At 37.5% G+C, this 22,752-nt stretch overlaps 1 protein-coding gene across 7 annotated transcripts in view; it reads left to right on the plus strand.

The window, feature by feature from the left end:
• The window catches only part of LOC106855884 (sodium channel protein type 1 subunit alpha), an 88,965-nt gene that overhangs the window by 23,981 nt on the left and 42,232 nt on the right, over positions 1–22,752 (plus strand). For 4 of the 7 annotated variants that reach the window (XM_088168098.1, XM_088168097.1, XM_088168100.1 and 1 more), the window contains 7 exons: positions 2,919–3,234; positions 9,875–9,992; positions 14,419–14,509; positions 15,165–15,293; positions 15,815–15,906; positions 17,004–17,276; positions 22,679–22,742. In XM_088168098.1, coding sequence (XP_088024224.1) covers positions 2,971–3,234; positions 9,875–9,992; positions 14,419–14,509; positions 15,165–15,293; positions 15,815–15,906; positions 17,004–17,276; positions 22,679–22,742 — 1,031 coding nt within the window. In that variant the 5' untranslated portion in view covers positions 2,919–2,970. Of the gene's footprint in view, positions 1–2,918; positions 3,235–9,874; positions 9,993–14,418; positions 14,510–15,164; positions 15,294–15,814; positions 15,907–16,004; positions 16,097–17,003; positions 17,277–22,678; positions 22,743–22,752 lie in introns of all 7 variants that reach the window. The other 3 variants (XM_088168099.1, XM_088168101.1, XM_088168103.1) reach the window with 1 other exon arrangement.

Below are 22,752 nucleotides of genomic sequence, written 5' to 3' on the forward strand. Positions count from 1 at the left end.
GGAATATCATCCTCTAATCTGTTAAGCAGAGGATAAAAAGTAGGTAATCTTCATAAAGCCTTCTGAAAGATTTTATTAAGTACAGCCTACTTAGATTTAGTTACATCTAAGGGTGTAGCTAGCTAGCTCCATGTACATTTGGCAGCCCAGAGAAGATTCTAGGATTGATTATAGAAAAATAACGTGGAGTTCCTTTCTATATAAAGAAATACACATATTATTAGAAAAGCCCACAGCATCTGCTGGCTTTAGACTTGGTATATAAACACAGTAGCTGAATCAAATGTTTTTGCAATGTAACTAATGGCTGTGAAACATTTTGTTTCTGTGCACCTGCAGGCAAATCCTGAGGTTATCCTTGTCCTGCATGCCAGGTGATCCTGACACAGCACCCTATGGTTTCAGATGTCCCCTTTGCTGGCTGCTCTCTGGCTGTCCATTTCCCTCCAGCACATGAGATCAGCCTTGCTGCTGCCCAGCACCTCCCTCCCACTGCGCCAGGACTCCTCTGGCTTGGGCTGCCCTTGCTGGCTACTGTGGCAGGGACGCCAAGAGCTGTTTGCAGTGGTGGCTTTGGACAATGAATGTTTCAAAGGAAAAGTGGCACAGGGAAAAGAACCCTCCTGGGTCTCGCGAGGAGGAGGAGGAGAGGGAAAGGCAGACATGTCTATGTAGACTCATTTGTTGATGCCCATGGGAAATGGAGAGGAGGGAGGAGAGGTCTCTTCTTTAGCCAAATAAGTTGAGCAGTAGAGAAGGCTTGATTGTCTCTTTTGAGTCTCTGTATCTCCCTGAAGCCAAGCCCAAGGAGCAAGTGGTATCCCCCTACAGTTGTGTCCCCCTTAACATTTGGATAATAGTTTAGTACAAGGTCTGTCTTCCAAATTATGGTGGCACTCATGGGGATCAGAAAATTCAGTGGTGTGGCTGATAGTGTTTTCTCCTTCTTTCCCAGTACTCACAAGGTGTGGTTGAACATTAAGAAACAGTAGAGTGTACAAATAGTGAGTTTATAACTTCAATAGTTAAGTGACTGAAGTGGCAATTCACAGAAGTAAACATGAGGACTGGAGGATATTCTCTATGCGAGAAAGGCAAGATTTAAAATCCTCTTTGGCTGAGGTACATTTTCATATATCCTCCCCTCTCCCACCAATGGAGACAGAACAGTATTATTCTTTTTCCCTTGGAAAGAAGGGAAGCTGTACAGAACTGGTTTTGGCATGAGTGTCTACATGGGTGAATACTTTGTATTTGGTGTGAGATCAGCTCACTTTAATTTTTTTACAGTGAGAAACTTGCAACTTGATTGTTTGAAAGTCACTTCTCCAGTTGTGGGTGATGATCTTATACACCTGTGTGAAATATGGGGAGGTTTAAATTTTTTTAGGAATCAAGACATTTGAGTTTGTGGATACCATAAGCACTTTCACCCCTCTTTCTTGTTTTATATACTATATTCTAGTACTTGCAATGCATATGTGATTAAGATGTTGTGCTCACCTTTGCACTACTGATCAAGAGAATTTAGGGTTTATTACTTAATATAATTTAGTGACCTTCTTCTTTATTTCCCAGCTTTATTTTTTCTTCTCCCTTTGTCATCTAATTTCTTATTCTCCATATTGACTTTTAGTCTGTAGGAAGTTAACTTTATCTGTATTTGCTTACCTTTCTGCTCCTTTCCCAGTAATCTGTTCTTCCACCTATATTTTATTTTCCTTTGTTCTCATGCCATTTTTATGTTGCTAATTCTCCAGAGTTCCTATTTTTGATCTTTTTTATGTTCTTCATTTTCTCCCTTAATTCTTCAGTCATTTACAATCTCCTCTTGAGCCACTTTTTTTACTCTATTTCCTTCCTAATTTCCAGCATCTTTCTACAATTCCTGGGGTTGTTTGTCACTTTTTAATTTGTTTTCATGTGTTTTCCCCAATCATCTCTTGTATTCCCACTTCTCTTTCATTCTCTATCTCTAGTTTATTCCAGTGACTACTGACCTGCCTTGACTCTTGAGTCTGTTGAAAGGCTGACTGATCATTTCATAAGGATCTCTGCAATGGGTGGAGACTGCATTTATCTCTTTACATTCAGGCATGCGGGATATATGCACCATTGTGAGCCCAAATATGCATTTAATCTGACTGTCTGGTGTCATCAAATATTTATTCAGCAGCATGGAATATGCCAAATCTGTTGTCTTAACAGGACTTATTTTTTCTTCTTTTTTTTTCTTCCCAACTAGTTTATTTTTGCAATTGCAATATATAAATAAATATGTATAATAGAATACTTCCAAAATTTTCCAGTTACAGCTATTTTGTAAAGAACCAGACACACAGCAACAGCTAAACTGAAATAATACTAGGCAATTGCTCTTCTTATCTAAAATAATTTCCCATACAAAAATTTACATGGAATCATTACTTTAATGCTTTATAATATACAGACTTGATTTTTTAAAATGGAAAATCTGATTTTACAATGCTTGTTTTCTGATACTTTTGCTGATCTCAGTGAAATTTTCTGTGCTAGCTCTGTTGAACTGTTCTATTTATAGTTACCAATGTAATCCTGATTGATTCTAGAAGAGTGTGATCATAATATAACTAGAGTTATGAGGAAAGAATGTATTTGATTATTCTTAACTATAATACTTTTCCTTATTTGGAGTAAAAGACTATCATAGTCCTGAAGCTAAAAAATTTTTACAATTTCAATAATTAGTGTAAGAACAATACAAGTGCTTCTTACAAATGCCAAACCACTGACTAAACTGCTTACTTTGTCTTCATAATTTTCAGATTGTGCATTTTAACAATTCAACATAGCAAAAACAGTTGAAAATAACTGTTACATCTTTCTTGCTTGATGATTTCAACATGTTTATTTGAATTTTATTTTCTGCTTTCTTTTAGTATTTTCCTATGCAGAAGAATAAATGGTAATTAAAATGTGCAGGATGAAAAGATGGAGCAGTCAGTGCTTGTACCACCAGGACCAGACAGCTTCCAATACTTCACTAGAGAGTCTCTTGCAGCTATTGAACAGCGCATTGCTGCAGAAAAAGCCAAGAATCCTAAACAAGATCGTAAAGACGATGATGAAAATGGGCCAAAACCAAACAGTGATTTGGAGGCAGGAAAAACACTCCCCTTCATATATGGTGACATACCTCCAGGAATGGTGTCTGAGCCCTTGGAAGACATGGACCCATATTACATCAACAAAAAAGTGAGTCTAACATTAATGCTGTTCCTATGCCAGTGTTTGGAGTGCATTATCATGCTCGTTTCTTTTTCTTGGAGTGGATCACATAGCTTGTTACTTCAGTATGTTAATTTGCAGCCAGAACCCATTTGCCTTAATGGTTACTAGCTTTTCACCCTTTTCTTTTAATTTAACTCAAAATTTATTTCTTTTATATAATTGACTTTCTATCAAAGAAACATTTATATCAAAGCTGAAGCATAATATGTGATCTTTGATTATAAGCAATATGTAATACTCATACAAATATGTGGATATGTGAACTTCTTGAAAATGAACATACATTCATACTGAGTACACCAAAATTCTCTAAGGTTCTTCAGATTTAAAACTGACAGCATGAATTGATGCATAGAACATTTTGTTCATGGAAATCTGCATTGATAGCAAATGCTTAGGAAATTTATGGAATTAATAGGGAAACAAACAGATAAGCAGTAACTGTAACAAAAACAATGTAAAAGGGATTTAAAAGTTATAGTGAAACTTGGACAGGCCTGAAATCCTTTCAGAATGATCCTGTTGCACAGCCTATTAGCAGCAAAAAAAGTTCATGCTTTATAGCTGTAGCTAGATTGGGTGATACTTTAATTATTGGATTCTATGATTGTAAAATACTGTCAATATTAAGCTAGGAGTTATTTTGAATTTCACAAACAGTACTGTTTTCTAAGTGTCTCAGCTTGCTAAGTTTCGTGTGATTTACGAGTCCTACTTTGACAAGAGAGAAAGTACTGTGTGAAAGAGCAGTATTTTTATCTCTATTATCTGGTGACTCTGAAAGAGCCTTTATCTGCCATTCACAGCATATGAAGATTTCTCTTTAAATCACAGTTCTACAAAGATAAAAGGAGTGTTTCTATAAAAACAGGCCTTGTAGAGTTCCGTACTAATTGTGTCTGTTTATGATACAGTATTCCATGTAATTTTATCCCTACCTGTTCACAACTCATCCTGGACCTTTACAGCCAAATGAGTCTGTCTTATGTGTCTGGCAGTGCAAAGAGATACATGAGAGGTATGATAGATATGCCTCTCAAGCCCATGAGAATAGAAGACCCTTTCAGTCCCTTCACAAACGTGGCTGAAAATTTACTAAATCGCCAGGTCTGGTGATAGAGTTGCAACAAATGGAGAGAAACCAGATGAACATTTTCAGTCAAGTTTCTGTACTACTTGAAAGAAAGAATCTTTTTATTTGCACACTAAATATGTGTGGTCCAAACACATAACCTCTGGGGTTCTCTTCTTTCTGCTGGGGTCTGCATATTCTCTCTATGCATGTGCTTTAATCTTCTACAGGATGGAAATAGAAGCCCTGTCAGTCTAAGACAAGGCAAAAATTTTTCAAATGCTTCGATTCCCTCTGTTTTTTCTTCCTTTGGTAAAAGGAAAATAGATGTTCCTAACAAAAAATCAACAGCTATTTCACTTTTTCACCCGTAATTTTACTTTAAAATATCTAATTTCTAGATTTTATTATCTAGCTGTATGTGAATTCTGGAAATACTTATGTCTTGTTTCACTTGCATTTTGAAAATATTGGCAGCAGCTGATGCTTCTGCATGTCCCAGAAGGAGAAATAATTTCAGAAAAGTTTGAAGCAGAAGTGAACATTTCTAGGAAGACACATAGGAATGCTCAATGTGTTTTTCTCAGTAATGTTCAACATTTCAGCTTCTTCTTTACCCCTCTCTGAATTCCACCTTGTAAAGCCAAGAAGTCCATCAGCACACCCTGTCCAAAGTGACAGTATGACAACTGCTGCATAATCATGAGAGATGTTATGTTCCTCCCTGGTGAAGCATCTATCTGAAATGTCATGGATCTAATGAAAAACATCAGAATGAAGGAAAATACTTTTTTGCAGGAAAGGGTTATGGCAAGTGCACAGGATTACCAGATGCCACTGTTTCTTCAGAGCTCTGTTCAGATCTCTGCATAGGCTATAGCTGATTTGTTGACAGAAACTACCAGAAAGTTTGGCTTCCAGACTTTCAAATAGGAATTATAAATGCTTGCTGACAGCACTGGTTACAGCACTGGTCACTGTGTTTATTTGGAAAAGCTGTATAGGAATTTTAGGAATATTTTTTTTATTATGAGTTTGGGTCATGAATAAATCATCCATCATTTGCCTTATATGCAAGTATTGCATCTCTCTTGTTTTGTTTTTTTCCTATTCTTTGTACCAAGATTGATCAAGCTCATCGTATTTTTCATGCGGTGAATGTTTAAATGGCATCTAGAGTGTTTTAAGTTGCATCCTTGGGACTGCTTTTTTCTAAGCAAAAGGTTTGTGCATGCCATGATTTGATGCAGTTTAATAGAGAATAAGACAGAAATAAATACATATTTTGAGCTGGTTTGAGAGCCCTAATTTGTGCCTGAGGTAGGCCTCAGATGAAAAGTTAAAATAAAAAATCCTTTAAGAGAAACAAAACTAAATAGATATAACACTTTCATGGTTTTCTAAGTGTGTTTCTCTGCAAGACCTACCACAAAAGAGGACATATTAGTACTCGATACTAATCTGAAGTTGAAAGGAAAAGGAAAATATTGACAACTTTTTTTTGACAGTAGGAGAGCCCTTTATAGCAGGTTTTTACACTTGATGGTATTTTTGATTTACACTGTCACAGATAGCCTGAAAGCCAGCAGCTGTATCCTTGAAACATAATTATTTTAATGTAAAAGAATAGAATAATGTTCTCCTATACTTATGATTTCTTTATACCGGAATGCTGTTGACTGTGGTGGCCAATAAATGCTGGTCTTTAGAACTGTGAAGTTAATCATCCTAAAGGGTTGCAATGCTCTTTTTTCTTTATGTTTTTTTTTAATCCAAAATTGATTAAAAGTGAACGGGAAGTTCACTCATGTTTTGTGTTCTGCTTCTGTGTAAGTGCAAATCTGTGTGTTCCCAGTATCATAGTGCCTGCCTGTTCATGCTCCAGCTGCCATCACAAAGGATCAACGATGTTCACTTCATTGTCTGTAGAGAAAAGATCAGCTGGAATCCCTAAGATCCTGACCTGCAGGCACGAATCAAAATCTGGTCCACTTGGTTTCATTCTTTAAGGGCTGCTGCATTAAAGAGGAGGGAGAAAATAGGTGGAATTAAGTGGGTAAAACTTCTCTTTCCTCCTATAGAGATATAACATTGTTTATTGCCACTCCATGCCCTGTCTCTTGCCAGAAGGATCTGAATGATGTCTGTCAGCAAAGATGCCTCTTTTTCCCCTGACATTCGATGATATCAGTCCCTAATCTGATCAAATCACTGACTCCTGGGTTTCCCAGATGTATCTTGGGTCGCAAAAAACCAAAAAAATTCTGTAAAATTGCTTCAATTTATTACACCAGCGAAAGTGAATGAACTAGTGATTTTGAGTATTTTCATAGTTGTGAAATAATTTTTAAGTGAAAACTTCTAGCAAAGCAAAAAAGTTAAGGACTTGCTAGAAAAAAATGTTTCAAGAGATAACCACAAACCCAAGAAATGGAAACTTCTGATATGCCATGGGTCTCCTGCTCTAGCTGCTGCTGGAGCTTTTCCAGAGAAGCTGAGGACCCAGGTATACCCAGCTCCTGAATTTCAGAAGGTGGAAATGCAATGGGGTAGTGCACTAAATCTTGCCTTCCAGAAACTACATTTAAAGCTAACTAGGAGGAAGGAGAGAAGAAATAAGGTTTTGGGAACTCTTTATCCCAAGAGATTCTCAGAGACTTATCTTTATTCAGTGTTGACTCTTCTCTCTTAGCTACATCTTCTCAAAACACTCCTCCTCCTTTGCCCTGCTAAGAATTTAGTTTCTGGCTTTATTTCAAATATGGCAGAAGATGGATTGGGTTTTAGGTTACAGGTTCAAAAGCAGCAAATTAGGGACTTCCTTTCAGGGAACTCTGAATTTATATTCACACTCTAATATTTTGAGGGTGAGTCAGTTTTGTGCCTTTATAAAAATGAATAAAACATAAGGCCTGAAATTTATACATAATCCTTCCTATACAAGCATTAATCTTACAAATTTTTTTTTAGAATTTATCTAGCTTCTCTAAGTGTATGTCTACTTTTTCCTGACAGCTTTGGGTACAATACTTCATGTTCATCCACACTACCTACACATTGACTTGCATCTGGGTTGAGAGTGAAGTGAGATACAACAGCCATAGCAGGGAGCTTACACAGGGCTTGCATATCAGCTCTTATCTTTACTTTTACATGAAAATTCTCCTTCAGAAATAAGGTTTAATTCATGTTTAAGGCTAGAAGTTAGAGGACCAACAAAGTTATTCTGAAAGCTCGAGTCACAAAAATGCTTTGAGTGAAAAATTAAAACTGAGGTAGAGAATTTATGTCTTGTTGGTTCTGCTTATGCAGGGCAGCAGAAAGTAGAACAGCTAAAATAGCAGCAGCTTCCAACTGAAACTGGAACTGTGCCAGCATGCTGTTATTTTCCATAAGGCATGTTAGAAAATAGATGTATGTTTAATATGCTTGTGTTCAAAGATTTTTTTTTAAATGTAGATTAACTAAATGAAGGTGCAGTAGTCTTAGATATAGAGTTAGTAGGAAGTGAGATTTTTAATGCATTTTGTCAACCACCTCATAACGACAAAAAAGAGCATGAGTTGGAGGTGTCTGAGATGTGAGTCCTGGGGGCTGGGGACAGACCTGGCAGAGGAAATTCATCTTCCCCCTTGGGGTGTGAGGCTTTAAAACATTGTGCCAAACAGTCATTCATCTGTTTGGTTGCTTTAGTAGTTGGAATGAAAGCTTCATGTAAGGTCAGGTCATCTGCAGGCTGTTACCTGTAAGCCCAAACTGGATGTGGAATTTGGAAACATTAGCTCAGGCTGTCCTCAGCTTCACATGCAGTTTCTCCATTTCTGTGCAGAAGTGGGAAATCATATACATATCTTATACATTCATGCACATCTTGAATTTGTACTCAAGACAGTGTAAAGTCTGCCAGGAAGTGTCCCTTATTCCTAAGGGGTTTGGTTTGTAGGAGAAGGTGTTCTTTGTAGAGCTGTGATGGAGGGACAGCTCAGGGAAGAAGCTGCTGGAACTGGAGCAGCTTTTCCTCACAGCTTAATCCTGCTTCTCCTCTGCCTTCAGTAAACCCCCATCTCCACATCTCTCTCCACTTCCTGTGTGCTTCTAGACATTCGTATCTGTACTTCACAGTCCATACATCTTGAACTTTCCAAATCTCAGCAGACTGAAGCATTGTCCTTCTTGAAGCTCCTTGTCATATTTTCCCTGTTTACCAATTTTCCTGGAAATATTCATGTAATTCACTGATTACAGTCTCGAAGCACTACTTGATGTCATGGACACCAGATGAAACCAACGTACCCTTTCCCACACTTCCCCTGGAATTCTAGTTTACAGCTCATTTCATCAGCAACTTAACTAAAATCAGAGAGGCTTTCTTGTAGCTTATGTGCAAACTATACAGCTCAGACAATGGAAAAAACAAAAAAGAGAAAAAGCAATTTTAGACATTTCCCTTTAATTTCATTTGAATTTAGATTATGATTCTTGCATTGTCCCTTCCACTGGATGCAGATTTCTTCTGAGTTACTGAACTTTCCTTCCTTCTGCACTGTTTTTCATTCTTTTCTGATTGATCTTGCAGTTGAAGAGCACCTTAGTGACACAAAAGAACCTGACAGCCCACATTTTGTGTGCTGTAGTGTCAGGACAGGTGCAGCCAAGATGGCCTGCAGTGGAAGCAAAGCAGTGTTTGCAAGGTTTGCTCTCATACTGTTCATCTTTGACTCATTGATTTATTTGAGACATTTAACCAACAAAGTCTTCTACAATTCTCTGAAGTAAGGCTTGCATGCCTGCAATTTTCTCTAAACTTGATTAGCCCCATTGATATTAAAACTTAAATGTTAAAAGTATGTATTTTCTGGGAAAGTTTCACATCTGGAAACTACAATCGTGCAGGAGAATACTTTGAGATTGTCTGTTGCACCCCTCCAGTAAAATATATTCAGATGTCGAGTCCTCAGGGACCTACCTAATATGGCTGTATATGTTACATACACATTATATGTATATGTTACTGCTATTTCCCTCACTCCTTAGCACAAAACCCCCAAAATTAAACCAGTGGATAGTCTATTAAATCTATTTGCAGAAGGATTTCTAGTTAGTAAGACTAATCAATATATCAATAAAGTCCACAGGTAGGGTGGATAGGAGTGGGGGGGGAATGCACCACCACACCCTGCTTGTGCTATTTCAAACAGGGAAAGTTTTCTGGGGGAAAACATAAATAAAATTATAATTTTAGTTAACAATTTATGCATCTTTATTTACAAGAAACACATGAAAATGAATATGACTTTACTGAGTTTGTTTAATGAAGTAAAACAAAACCATTAATGAATTGATTGCATTTTCATATGTCAGATTCATCAGGTAAGTACTGAAAATATTTTTTACTTGAAAATAATTCATGCTTTTTGTGTATTAACTGTTCAAAAAGTTACAATTTTGGTGATTGCTTACTCGTAACAGTTTTTAAATGATAATCTATTGTGAATAAACACTGATAAAACGTCTTTTCTTTCTCTTTTTCAGACCTTTATAGTATTGAATAAAGGGAAGGCAATCTTCCGATTCAGTGCCACCTCTGCCCTGTACATTTTGACACCCTTCAACCCTCTTAGAAAAATAGCTATTAAAATTTTGGTACATTCATATCCTTTTTTAATGGTTGCTCAAAATGAAAGTAAGAAAACATATAATGATTTCATTATAAAGAAAGGTTCAGGGTCCTTCTGGGGCCATGCTCAAGATCATCTTTCCAGTGTGCTGCAGCAGTGTGCCTGGAAGCCTGTCTAGTACATGCTGATTCCCACATTCCCAAACCACTCAGTTGCACCATAAGCCTCTGCCAAATCTAATACATTGCCAGAAAGCACAGGCAGCATTCCTGCAGGTGGTTTGCAAAGCATCTGCACACGCAGCTGGTGGATGGATTGGGGGACCATAACTGATGGGATGTGCACAAGGTGAAGTTTTAGACTGGCATGGGGGATTGCTGCCTGGTGGTCGTAACAGGTTGATGGGAATTTCTAGTGGGTGAGGTTTTGGTGCAGTTGTTTTTTTTGCAGAACCTCAGGACTGGGAAATGTAGTTATCAAATGAAAATTTCAGTGTGACAGGAAGAATTTTAACTTTGAACAAGTAGAGAAAGGCAGAAGCTTTATAAATAGAGACTGCTGGCAGAATTTTCTATGTCTTTGGAAAAAGTAAGAAATAAGGCTGATAGTTGCTTTCTCAGAATACCTTTTACTCTGAGCTCCTCAGATGTTAAAGCAGTGTTGAGAGAAGGGGAAAGTGTCAGACTGGAGAGAAGCTAAGGAGCATTTGGGGACAGTAGCTGGGGGAGCTGACAGAGCCCTACAGACAGTGGTGGTGATGGTGAGAAAATGCAGCCAAATACCATCAGATTGCAGCCTCCAGTGAATGCTCATCCATTCACATGGCACTGGTTTACAATACCTTCCAACATTACATCTGGCTGAGTGGTGAGTAATGCTTTTACTGGCATATTGGCTACTGAGTTTGCTCTTGGTTTTAAGTTTCTCCTAATTGTCTTCAATGAGTATCCAGCTTTACGACACTAAGAACAGAAGAAATTCCAATGGGCAATATGTAATTTCAGTATTTTTCCTTCCGTCTATGAACTGATTGTGTAATTTTGCTCTATTATAGGAAGAGGTTTTCTTCCAATATATGGACTGATTTCTTTTTACAACCAACTAGCTATTGCAGGAGCTAATTTTATCTTAGATATAGGCATAGGACTGTTTTTTAAAATCTGAAATGTAAGAATAGATGTGCATGTTCTGTAATTTTCTTTTTTTAAAAATTATTCATTGTAGTACAAATACTGCAAATATTAAAGTGTTTTAACTAAGAACCATTAAATATGTTCCTTTTTACAGGTCAAATCTCAGCTGCTTATATCTTGGCTGCTTAAGGTTAACTACCTACACAAAAAGAAAATCAGGGGTAAAATTGATTATTATTTTTAATAATCCTCTGACTTTTATAGATAAACTCTCTTTCCTCCACATTTTATGACAGGTGTTTGGCATTTTGGCCTTTGCAACAGAAATGTACCTTTCAGTGTGAAATACAAGTGTTGAGCACAATGAAACTGGCACATTGATTGGAAAACCTTTGTCTATCTGTCCTCCAAATTCTCTGAACCTCTGTATAGGGTGCTCTGATCACATGTGCCCAGACATGTGAGCAGATGTTGCTGCCCTGCAGAGAAACAGAGTGTGTCTCTTTCCAGTGCTCTCAGACTTTGCCTGCAATTACTCTCACTGCCAGTACCTACTGTAATACTGGATGCAGAAACTGGTAACAGCATGAGTTTCTCTCTGCTGACTCATCTCCTGGTAGTCTGCCTTTTTTTATTTTTCCTCACTCCCTTTTGGCTGCCTGACTCTACTTAAGGTAGAACATGGAACTGAGGAGGCAGCACAAGAGTGATGGGAGATGGCCAGGCTTTGACAATTAATAGGAAAGAATGAAAAGGTGAGAATAAATAGAGTGTTGAGCAGTCAAGAAAAGGGAGGTGGTAGCGGCTGGAGCTGCAGAGTGTTAGAGATTTCTGTTAGAAATAATTGGGGAGGTGCTCTAGAGAAAATATATAAGTGCTCTGTGCAAGGCTTTGGAAGCTTAAATTACAGTATTCCTCAGTGTGGCCTGACTGCCAGAAGGTATCTCTGAAACCAGTTGGCAATATTTGGTGTTTTCCAGATTGTTTCATCTTCCACCAATCCACACAGGTGATAATTGATTAGCTTGAGGCTGTGTGGTGCCTCTGCATGCCTGTATGGAAAGAACATGAAAAAGGCAGTACATTTCCATGAAGAAGTCATCATAGATCAGATTTTTTTTTGCCTATGTGTATAGGTTTAGAATTGTTATCGAACATTATATAGTAGATTAAGGGAATATTGAGCTTGTAAATCAATCATTCAGAATGTAGGAGAGGACAGAAGAGGTGCACAGACATTGAATGTGTCGGTTATGTTTGATTCCCATATGAGAAATGGTTAGAATCTATATTTCTAAGTATTTTAGCCCTTAATGAGCATCTGCTCCCTTTCAGATATGCCAAGTTTTGTAAAGAGTGAGCAATATGCAAGGACCTAGTTGTGGCTCTTGTTATGAATGGTACCATGATACTGAGCTGTAAGCACACAACACACTGCACAGGGGTGAAACCTCAGCTCTCCTAAGAGCACATTTCACTTGTCTAACTCTTTCATGAGACGACTGAAACTGCAGCCAGGCATTTCCAACTTGGATTCCAAAATGGATTCTCTCTATTTAAAGAAATTTCCTCATTGAATTCAAACAGGCTCTTTAGACCTGTCGGTGGACTGTGATGGCAAACACTGTAAGGCAGTCTAATAATTTATTTTAAGGCACTGAACGATTTTTATTCTACAGAGCTTGTATGGCAACATAATCTTCAAAACTAGTTAAACCGTTTAGTGAAATACACAAAAATATCCACTGCTAGATCAGGCATTTAGGCAAAGGGCACTCACCAGTCTGTGGGAATCAGCTAATTCCTTCCCTGTGGTTTGAAAAGGTTTGCTAAAGTTTGAATTTTTCAGCTGCTGTAAGCAAAGGTCTTAATGATTGCAGCAATTTTCTGAGAAGTTTAGATCGTGGTGCTACTTCTCTTATTCCTCCTTCACCTAGACTGAAGGGTTGAGTTCTTGGTTTGCATTTCGTGGTGGTAGTTGATTGGTTTGGTTTTCGTTTCATTTTGTTTTTGTCAATGGTATAAAAATATACCCCAAACAACCAAATGCTATCTACTTGATTAAAAAAAAATTAAATCCTCGGCTCTCAGGTACAAGTTTAGCTGTAAACAGCTTTCTTTAGTTTAAACTATTTTCTTTGCCAGTTATGGTGATGCAAGTGCTTTCAAGGAATACGTAATTTAGAGAGATGACTAGAAGAAAAATAAGTTAGCTATTTGGTATAAATGTGTAGCAGCACTTACTTTTTGCTGCCATCATGTGGCCATTTTGAGTCAGGTTTTCATCTAGTTTGGTTACTTGAGAAATTGATTGAATTGAGGTTATTGCCACAAAAAGGGAAGAACTGCACTGTCTGAAGAGGCAATGATCTGGTGAACAAAGAACATTGCACTGAATGTCATGGAGCCCCAGTGGATTGTCCCACCTCCCTAGAACCAGCCCCTCTGAGCTGTTAGTCTGGGTTTCATAGCCCCAAAGTACCTAAATATTCTTTCCTTGAACATCAAATAAAAATTAATTTCATTCTAATTTTCACCAGTTTTCTGTGCTTTTCAAGCATTTGACACAACTATTGAAGCATTTTCAAATTATAACGTTAGTAGAAACAGATACACTGCTTTTGCTGGGTTCTGAGTGAGACCAAAAGTAATACTGGAAAATTATTCATGTTAATCTGTGAGCTCTCTATGGATTTCTCTTTCACTGATAGAAGCATGTACTATTAAACTGGTGTTAGGGAAACATGGAATGCACTCACTCCATCAATTAAAAACCGTTTTATTTCAAAACTGTTATTTATATTTATAAAACTATCTTTTATTCTGTGTTTTCAACAGACTAGTTGTGCTGGGTACTGGAGTGGCACTGACTCAGCTCAGCTCTGACTCCGGGTAAATAGTGGAAACGTTTTTTCCCTGGTATAGACCAGCTCTTGATTTTAGTACTAATCCTGTAGAAGTGAAAGACTAACACTTTCTTGCCAAGTACTTAAATCAAACTGTATACACCTGCAGGTTTTGGTTTTATTTTGGTTTTGGCTGTTGCTCAACTCATGTTACCTCCCAAGGTGTGAAAACCACCTCCTTTCAGTACCAGCTGAAAACAAAACATGAGGACACCAGTAAAGCAACGTGAGAGTGTCAACAAACTGAGACCAATATTAAAGTCTAATGTACTAAAGTGAAAAATACGAGGTTAAGCAGTGTATGTCAGTGTTTGCCAGAGTCTAAAAGTTTTGTGTAAGTGGCAATATTTTACTGTAATTAAGCCACGAGTGATGTGATATTGTGTGAATAATTACTATGTTTTCCTTAACTGTACCTACATTATTCAGCATGCTTATCATGTGCACTATTTTGACCAACTGCGTATTTATGACCATGAGTAACCCTCCAGACTGGACAAAGAATGTAGAGTAAGTTGCACATTATTTCAATATACCTTTGTCTATTCCTCTAGGAATTACTGTGCCAGTAACTGCAGTGCAAGATGTGCTAGCAGGAGCTATCATGAGGCACTATGACTATTTCCTCTATGTAGAAATGTTGAATAATTATTTGAATCTCATTCTAGTAGAACAATTGGGTAGAAAAACAATGAAAATAGTTTACAGATAGTATTCTACTGAAATTCCACTAGTTTTCTCCATGGTTTAGCACGTTTGCATCCTTCCCTCTTTAGAGCCAATACCAGGTTTTTACATGTTAGTGACTCAGACAGTATCCAGTAACTTATGCTCACAGCTTCGTTGCTTAACAGTAAAGGAACTGGTATTGCTTACTTTTACACTGAATGTCACCTGTAAATTTTAATATATTATTTATTTGATGGTTTTATTTATTATTATTTATGTACAAGATCAGGACTGCTGTACTTCAACAGCACAACTAATGCATGTAAATACCAAGTATCTCTGATTAATATAATGTATTTTAGAAGAAATTGCTTATTTACTGTATTCCTTCTCTAGCTGTGAAATAAAAAACCCTTTCATTTTATCCTCACATTTCTGTCAATACGAATGTTAAAAATTGCTACTTGTTTTGATTAGATTTTCCTATGATTTTCAGGTATACATTCACTGGCATTTACACATTTGAGTCACTAATAAAAATCATTGCAAGAGGCTTTTGCTTAGAAGATTTTACTTTTCTTCGAGATCCATGGAACTGGCTTGATTTCACTGTCATTACCTTTGCGTAAGTTCTTGTTTTTTGCTTTTTCTTGGAAAGAGAAGGGCAAAAAGGGCATGAAATTAGTATCGATACATACCAATTTTGTTAAATGGAAATTCTCTTATGGACTTACTTTTGTCTAACACAATTTTCACTTTCAAAAATGCATATTTTGATGTAAATATAAATACTGCAGAAGCCATTAGTACAGCTAGTATTAGAGAGGCTAATTTCATGTCCTGCTTTTTTTTTTTTTCTGAGCAGAAAAGGATCTTCCCTTTGACTTCATTCTCCAAACTTACCAATCTAGTCTAGATAAATTTTAGGCTTTCAAAGTAAAATCAGTGCGATTCACTTCAGAGACATTTAACTTAGCTGAAAGCTCTGAAAGTGTATTAATGCAAGGCAAACTGCAGTGAAAGGTAAACCTCTGACTGTTGCTATTTAAGTTTTTGCTAAAAACGCCAAAATGGTCTTGATGAAAGACCCAAGTAAGTAGTATAAGCTCTGCCTCAATTCTGAATAACTGTGATTTAATCCTACAGGTATGTAACAGAATTTGTAAACCTAGGCAATGTTTCAGCTCTTCGAACTTTCAGAGTATTGAGAGCTTTGAAAACTATTTCTGTAATTCCAGGTAAGAAGTAACTGGTGTAAGGTGTTAGGCCCCTTTTACCTCCCAACTGTTCCTTTTTATCCTGTCATTGTGTTTGTGTGTGAACTCCCCTATTACAGATATGTGACAGAGTTTGTGGACCTGGGCAATGTCTCAGCGTTGAGAACATTCAGAGTTCTCCGAGCTTTGAAAACAATATCAGTCATTCCAGGTGAGAGCGAGGTTAAACACTGAGGCTGACTTTAACTTACTGAAAAAGAATTCATGTTTTTTAAATATAAGTCTTATTTATTTCCACAAAAAAGCAGGAATCAGAAGATATCAGAATTCCCTGATCCCTGAAATCTCTGATTCATTGCTTTTGAAAATGAGCACTTTCCTTTTGAAATCAGCCTTTGAGTTTAACAGATTCTTGCATGAGACATTGCAGTACACAGTGTGTGTGGTTTGCATTGTATGACGTCAAGCTTTCTTCTCCACATTCAATGAATATTAGTAACCCTGAAGTTTTCTTACCCATGTGTATCCTACCTACATGATGTTATGTTGTATTTGTTGTGAATATTTCTGTCTGAAAATTAAAACGGTTTGAAATGTTGACTTACTAAGAAGATGAAGGAATAAGATAATAAAGAATAGCATGGGTGTTGCATGGGGGATTTATTATCTTAAAAAGCTACAATTTTCCAAACCATTTCCAGTTTTATAGCATTAAATTTTAATCCTATTTATTGTTGAACAGGCATTTTACTACTGTCTTCTAAATCTAGTATGTTATAAAACTGATAGTAGTAAAGGTTTGGAGCAAGATGTATTGACAAATGAAAAGAAAGAAGATGTTTATGTGAGATCAACATACAGCATGAATAAAAAATAGTTGCTTGTTGTTTTGAAATATATGCAACTCATTCCATTCACAGTTTCAAGTGGACATAAATTTCAGCTATTTATTCATTTTCACAAGTGAAAAAGCTCTTCACAAAAATGTTGTTTCACAGACATTACAATCATGTATTTGGGCTTCTGCATGAAATCTATAACTTTACTGGGAGATATTGTCATTTTTGTGCTTTGAAAAAGTTTCCAACATCAGAATAAAAACTCCTTTCCATTTGCAGGCCTGAAGACTATTGTAGGAGCCCTAATTCAGTCCGTGAAGAAGCTCTCAGATGTGATGATCCTGACTGTGTTTTGTCTGAGTGTATTTGCACTGATAGGGCTGCAGCTGTTCATGGGCAATCTGAGGAATAAATGCCTGCAGTGGCCTCCAGAAAATTTTACTTTGGAAACAAATATTACCTCCCAGCTAAACAGCACCATAGGTGAAAATGGCACATTGGTTAATTCAACAGTGACTCCGTTTGACTGGAAGGGGTACATTGAAGATGAAAGTAAGTATTGTCTGCAGAATTCTCACTGAAGTGGTTTGTGGCTGACCCAGTTCTTAGAAGGAAAGAGGGGAAGGGACAATAAATTTCCTTAAGACATAACAGAAGTATTTTCTCTCTCATATGTCTGCTCTAAAGGCCTGCATGGAAGAGGGAACAAGGAACATGGTCTTGCTACTTGGTATAGCTCTTCTTCTCAGCTCCATCTACCAAATTCACATCTCCCCTGAGACAGAAAGGAGTCTAAGAATTATTTAATAGTCTTAAACATTTTCCATTCTGTTATCCAAAGCAAGACGAGCAGCAGTATGTTATGCCCTTTCTGGCAGATATCAGAGACTTCTGATGTGCAGTGAGAAGTCCAGTGGTGAAGTCCTCAATATTTTCCTCTTCCATTCATTCTTGTCCTTTATTTCTATTATTATTACTATTATTATTATCATTATTATGGAGAGGGGTTGAGGTCTAACAGATTTTTCTGCTAAAAATAATGCTTGTTGTTCTCATAAAGTGCAACACAGTCATTAAAAAAAAAAATTGCTCACTAACATTAATCACAGTTTCTGAAGTATTTAGAGACTATTCTTGTGTATTCATGCCTTGTTCTCTCCTCTTTTAGTCTTCTTGTATGCTAAACAACACAGGTTGTTAACAATTTTCTCCTACAATGTATTTTCTGGATGTTGATCTGTCATCTGGATCCTTTCTTTTTCCTAAGCATGCTTCTTAAAGTACAGTACGCACATGTAGGCACTTCTACTCCACATAAGGCATACAAAGTAGCAAAGAAGTGGTAGCATAGTGACTTCTATTTTATAAATCCTATATAGATTGCTGTTGTTTGCAACTGTAGTTTTGTTCAGCCTTTATCTACCTGCACCTGAATCTTTTACAGACTTCTACCTCATTGAGTTTCCACTTTACATTTGCACAGTTTATTGTTCCAGCCTGAACAGCACCCTATTTTTTTCAAGCCATCTCTTCACCTGGCCTGGACCTTTGAAAACACAACTGTTTCCTCAAACTCACCACCATCCTTATCAGATCAGTGTCATTTCCAGATCTGAAAAGTGTTTTTCCATCATCTGGATTATTTAAAACCTTGAGTGGCAGCAACTTCAGACAAACTACTTCAGACATTATTCTGATGCATCTTTCCACATTGATAATTTCCCAAAGTATGATTTTTCAACCAGTTTTGCTGATACAGAGCAATCTGGCAAACTGTGAGGGGACAAAGAAATGCATTCCAGTTCAGTTAAATGTGAGGGGACAAATCTATCCTACAAATCAATGTTCACAGTTCATGTTGAGACAGGTTTGCACAGAGATCTAGATGATGCCATACATCATCTCTGACAGTGAAAGTTACTTTTGGAGTAAATTAAGAACTAAAGGGGAGAGAGATATAGAAAAGAGATCACAGTGACCAGCTGCAAAGAGAAATCCTGGGGTCTGCAGGTGAGTCTCCTCACTTGGGTATCCTTTCCAGTGCAGCAGTGACACTTTTCCCATAGCATCTCTGTGATTTTCATTAGCATCTCCTCAAATTCCCTACAGCTTGCTACTTCTCACAGTGCTCTTAGCACTAATTGGAGTGCCCTTTGATCAGAGTGGCTGCTGCATGGATGACTAGTTTTTAAGCTTGTACCTGCATGTTATTAGGTCACTTAATATAAAACAAAAGCCATAAGCAAAGTATAGGAAAAAGAGAGGTGAATCTCACACCAGAGACAATCACTTCATCTGAGCACCTGCTGTGGCAATAATGTGTTTGCAAATGTGATGTCATGAGAATAAAAGTGACATGAAGAAGAACAGGAGGACACAGGAAAAACAGTGCCACAGAGGCTCTGGAAGACACTGCCACAGCAGCTTGTGTGTAAGGCTGCAGGGAAACTGAAAGGCAGAAGTGCAATTGGAAAGCCCTTAACAATACAGAGGCTGAGGCACCTAAGGCACTCTGGTGCAGCCAGGACTGACTAATTAAGGCTACAACTCTGCAGCCAAAAAGCTAAATAATATCCTGTTCACATAAATAAATTATTGACTAAGAAGACAGAATTACCCCTGTATTTAGAATTACTTCAGTTGCTACTGGAATACTATATAAAGTTCAATTTAGATAGAAAGTTGAAAAAATGGAGGAAGTTCAAAAAAAGCAGAATGATTAAAGGGTTGGAAAACATGCTTTATACCAAGATAGACCAGGAGCTCAGCCTACTTAGCATATCAAAGAGAAGGTTTAACGGGTGATTTGATCACAGTTTAAAAAAAAAATCCATGGGGAACAGAATTTTCATCCTAGACATATCTTTGATCTAGCAGGCAGAGATATAACAGGTTCAGTAGCTGCAAGTCAAAGCCAGACAAATTTTGAATAGAAGTGAGACAGCTTCTAACTGTGATCATACAGCTAATCAATGACTATGATGGATTTCCATCTGGATTTTTTAAACCAATTTTTTTAAACTCAATTTACTTGAACATGTGAATTCATGGAGATCCCATGCCATGGAGTATGACAGTCTAAGCAGTCTCCTAATGAAGACCTAGACTTGAAGGCCAAACCTAATTTCCTGACTTTTTAATAAAGAATTTATCAACTTAAGTTCTGATTTCATTTGATTTAAAGAAGATCTGAAGCCCCCTGAAAATAAAGCTCAATTGAATTGGTTCCAGGAAGTACTTTATTGAATGGCTACATGAGCCTTCGGTATATTTGCAGAATTTCATATATATTATGAAATATATAATGAAATTACAAGTCTTATTATGAAGTTAATAAGGTTGTCCTTGCTTACCAGCAGTTTCAAAGAGAAAAATTATCTTCTCACAGCTTCCTGCTCTCTGTTTGCATGTGAGTGGGCAGACAAGATACAAAAACCAGCTGCTTCACAGGCAATAAGCAGTTCTTTACCAGCAGTTCAGAGCAGTGCAATGGCAGCATCTTCTGTAAGAATTATGGAAGTTATTATGCCATTAGTTGTGTATATTATTCAGAAAAAGGCATGTAAGTCCTAATTTTACCACTGAGCTAATTTTTGGAGACACCATTTAGAGGGTCTTTATGTAAGGATTCCTGGCATTAGTGAGTCAAGCACTCCTTTTTTTCCCCCCCTTTTTCTTTTTCCAAGATGAGAATTCTGATAAACTTAGTTCCAGGTAAGCTGAGATTTGTCTTAGCAAGCTTTCCATAAGTAATTTTTTTCTGAGAAAAAGCATCTCACAATCTATTTTATGAAATAATAATTATTCTCTGTACTTCTCATATTATACTCTATGCTTACTCAAACAGCTTCAATCTTGCTTGAAGTTAGGTGCTCACCTACCAGGGAGCTTTTCCCATTTCCCAATCAATTAAAGAATAGCCAAATTTACATCATGGGTGTAATGAGGGATTTTTCACTTTACTTTGGTAAAACACAGTTCCAAGTTTTGCGTTTGGATAGGGGTACATACTTATACTGCTCAGCTTGTGTGTTATAAAAATTTTCCTGTTACAGTAATATTTTGAGCACTTGCCCAAGTGTGTCAGTGCACTCAGAGAAAGCCTGTGTGGCTCTAGTTTCTGTGGAGCTGGCAAGTGCAGCACCCTTGCAGGGCACATCTTTTCTGAAGCACAGAAGCTGAATGCAGACCTGTTGTAGCAGCTCAGCTCAGCTGGTGCAGAGCTGATGAGGACTGACTGCTCCGTGTAAACCATATCAAGGCAGGTTTGAATTCTTCCCAACAAGCTGTTATGTTCCAGCATGTTTTAATCATGATTAGCTGACATAAGGCAGAATAAGATTTGCTTCCTAAGGGTCAGCTGTGGCCAGCATCTTGTCAGCTTTCTGTTTACAGCTTGTTTCAGCACAGAGCAGCTCTGCAATGCACACCAGCCCAGAGTGACAGCAGCCACACACAGGGCTGTGCAATTGGCACAGCACAGGAGATTGTTCCCTGTGAGATGCAGATACATCATTAGGCACTGCAAATGAGCCCTTTGCAAAGTGTCAGAACAAGGTCTACATACAGCTTAAGGACTCATTTTTCCAAATGGTGAATTTTGCTCACAGGATGGAATGATGCAGCTGGCCCAGGTGCTGTGTCCCTTCTTGCAGCAAATCAATACGTGCTGAGCCAGCAGCTTGTGACACCTCCTCTGACTCAGAGTTCATTAGTGTCTGTAGTCTGGTTTGGGCAGCACAGGCACAGTCAAGTTTAAACTCACCTGCACTCATTTTCAAATGAGATCATTTTAAGGGAATCTAACAGGACTTAATGGAAAATAAATCCAACATGGGGTTCAAATTTCAAGAAGCAAAAATACCACCTTAATTCTGAAGCTGCTACAATTCAGAAGTGTTGGAGCTAGGGAGGTGCTCAGAGGAGCATCACCATTGTCCCTGTCCTGTCCTTACAGACAGCCTGAGGCAAAACTTTTGGATTCCATCAGAAATATGACACATGGTCTGACCCGGTATATAAAATATCCTTAGGCCTATGGTCAAATGGGAGATTGTCATTACAGGAGAAGCTTCTCCTGTGATAGTTCCTCCAAAAATCCAGGCTTTAGCAATCAAGACTGTAGGTATCTACTTGGAGGAGGAAAAGAAAAACACTTCTCAAGGATACAGTCAAGATGAATCTTAATAAACACAAATTTTTGCTCATCTCTTTGTTCTTGTAAGAAGAGATAGGTCAATGTCTTTGTTATTTAAACCATCTAAAATGTCCTTTAACTATGGCCTTAGTGTACAGACTATGGGATGTTGGTTACAGGGTGATTTGGTGAAACTTACCCAATTTATTTTACTAAGGTGCTCAATAATTTTTTCATGTACACTTAAAATCTCACTTAAGAAGTTGTGACTGGTGCAGTAATTATGTCTAAGTTAAATTTAGATGTATGCCAGGGCCTTCATACAGTCAGTGGGCTACAGCTGCAGTGTATGCACACCCATGACCATCAGAGCCACTGGTATCTGGGTGGGTTTTAGCAGGGTTTACATATTGGATAACTGTCACAATTGCTTGTGAGCAACAAACTGAAACCCCTGGCAATACTGACCAGAAAGTTTTGAAGAAATTATGAGACTATTTTTCAGATAGCTTGTAATTATTCTAATAGACAACTGTACATTGTTTCACAAAGCATGATTTAGTGAAGTGATCAGACAGAAGGGAGAATCCACATCCAGAAGCATTTGACAGAATTTTTAGTAAATTTTGGCATTTTAACAGTGAGTGCTGTGAGTGATAGCTTAATGAAATTCATAATGTCATTTACTCTACAGTTGTTGTCCTGCTGAGAAAATAACACTGCTTATTTAAAATTGGATCAGAAAGCACCTTAAAACTTCTTAGAGATAATGGCTGTATTTTGCATTTTATAATTTTTAAAATTCTTTTTGAAACAGGTCATTTTTATTTTCTGGAAGGGCAAAACGATGCTCTGCTTTGTGGAAATAGCTCTGATGCTGGGTAAGACCGA

Source organism: Sturnus vulgaris, chromosome 7 (genome assembly GCF_052056855.1).
Source record: "Sturnus vulgaris isolate bStuVul1 chromosome 7, bStuVul1.hap1, whole genome shotgun sequence".
Taxonomy (NCBI): Eukaryota; Metazoa; Chordata; class Aves; order Passeriformes; family Sturnidae; genus Sturnus; species Sturnus vulgaris.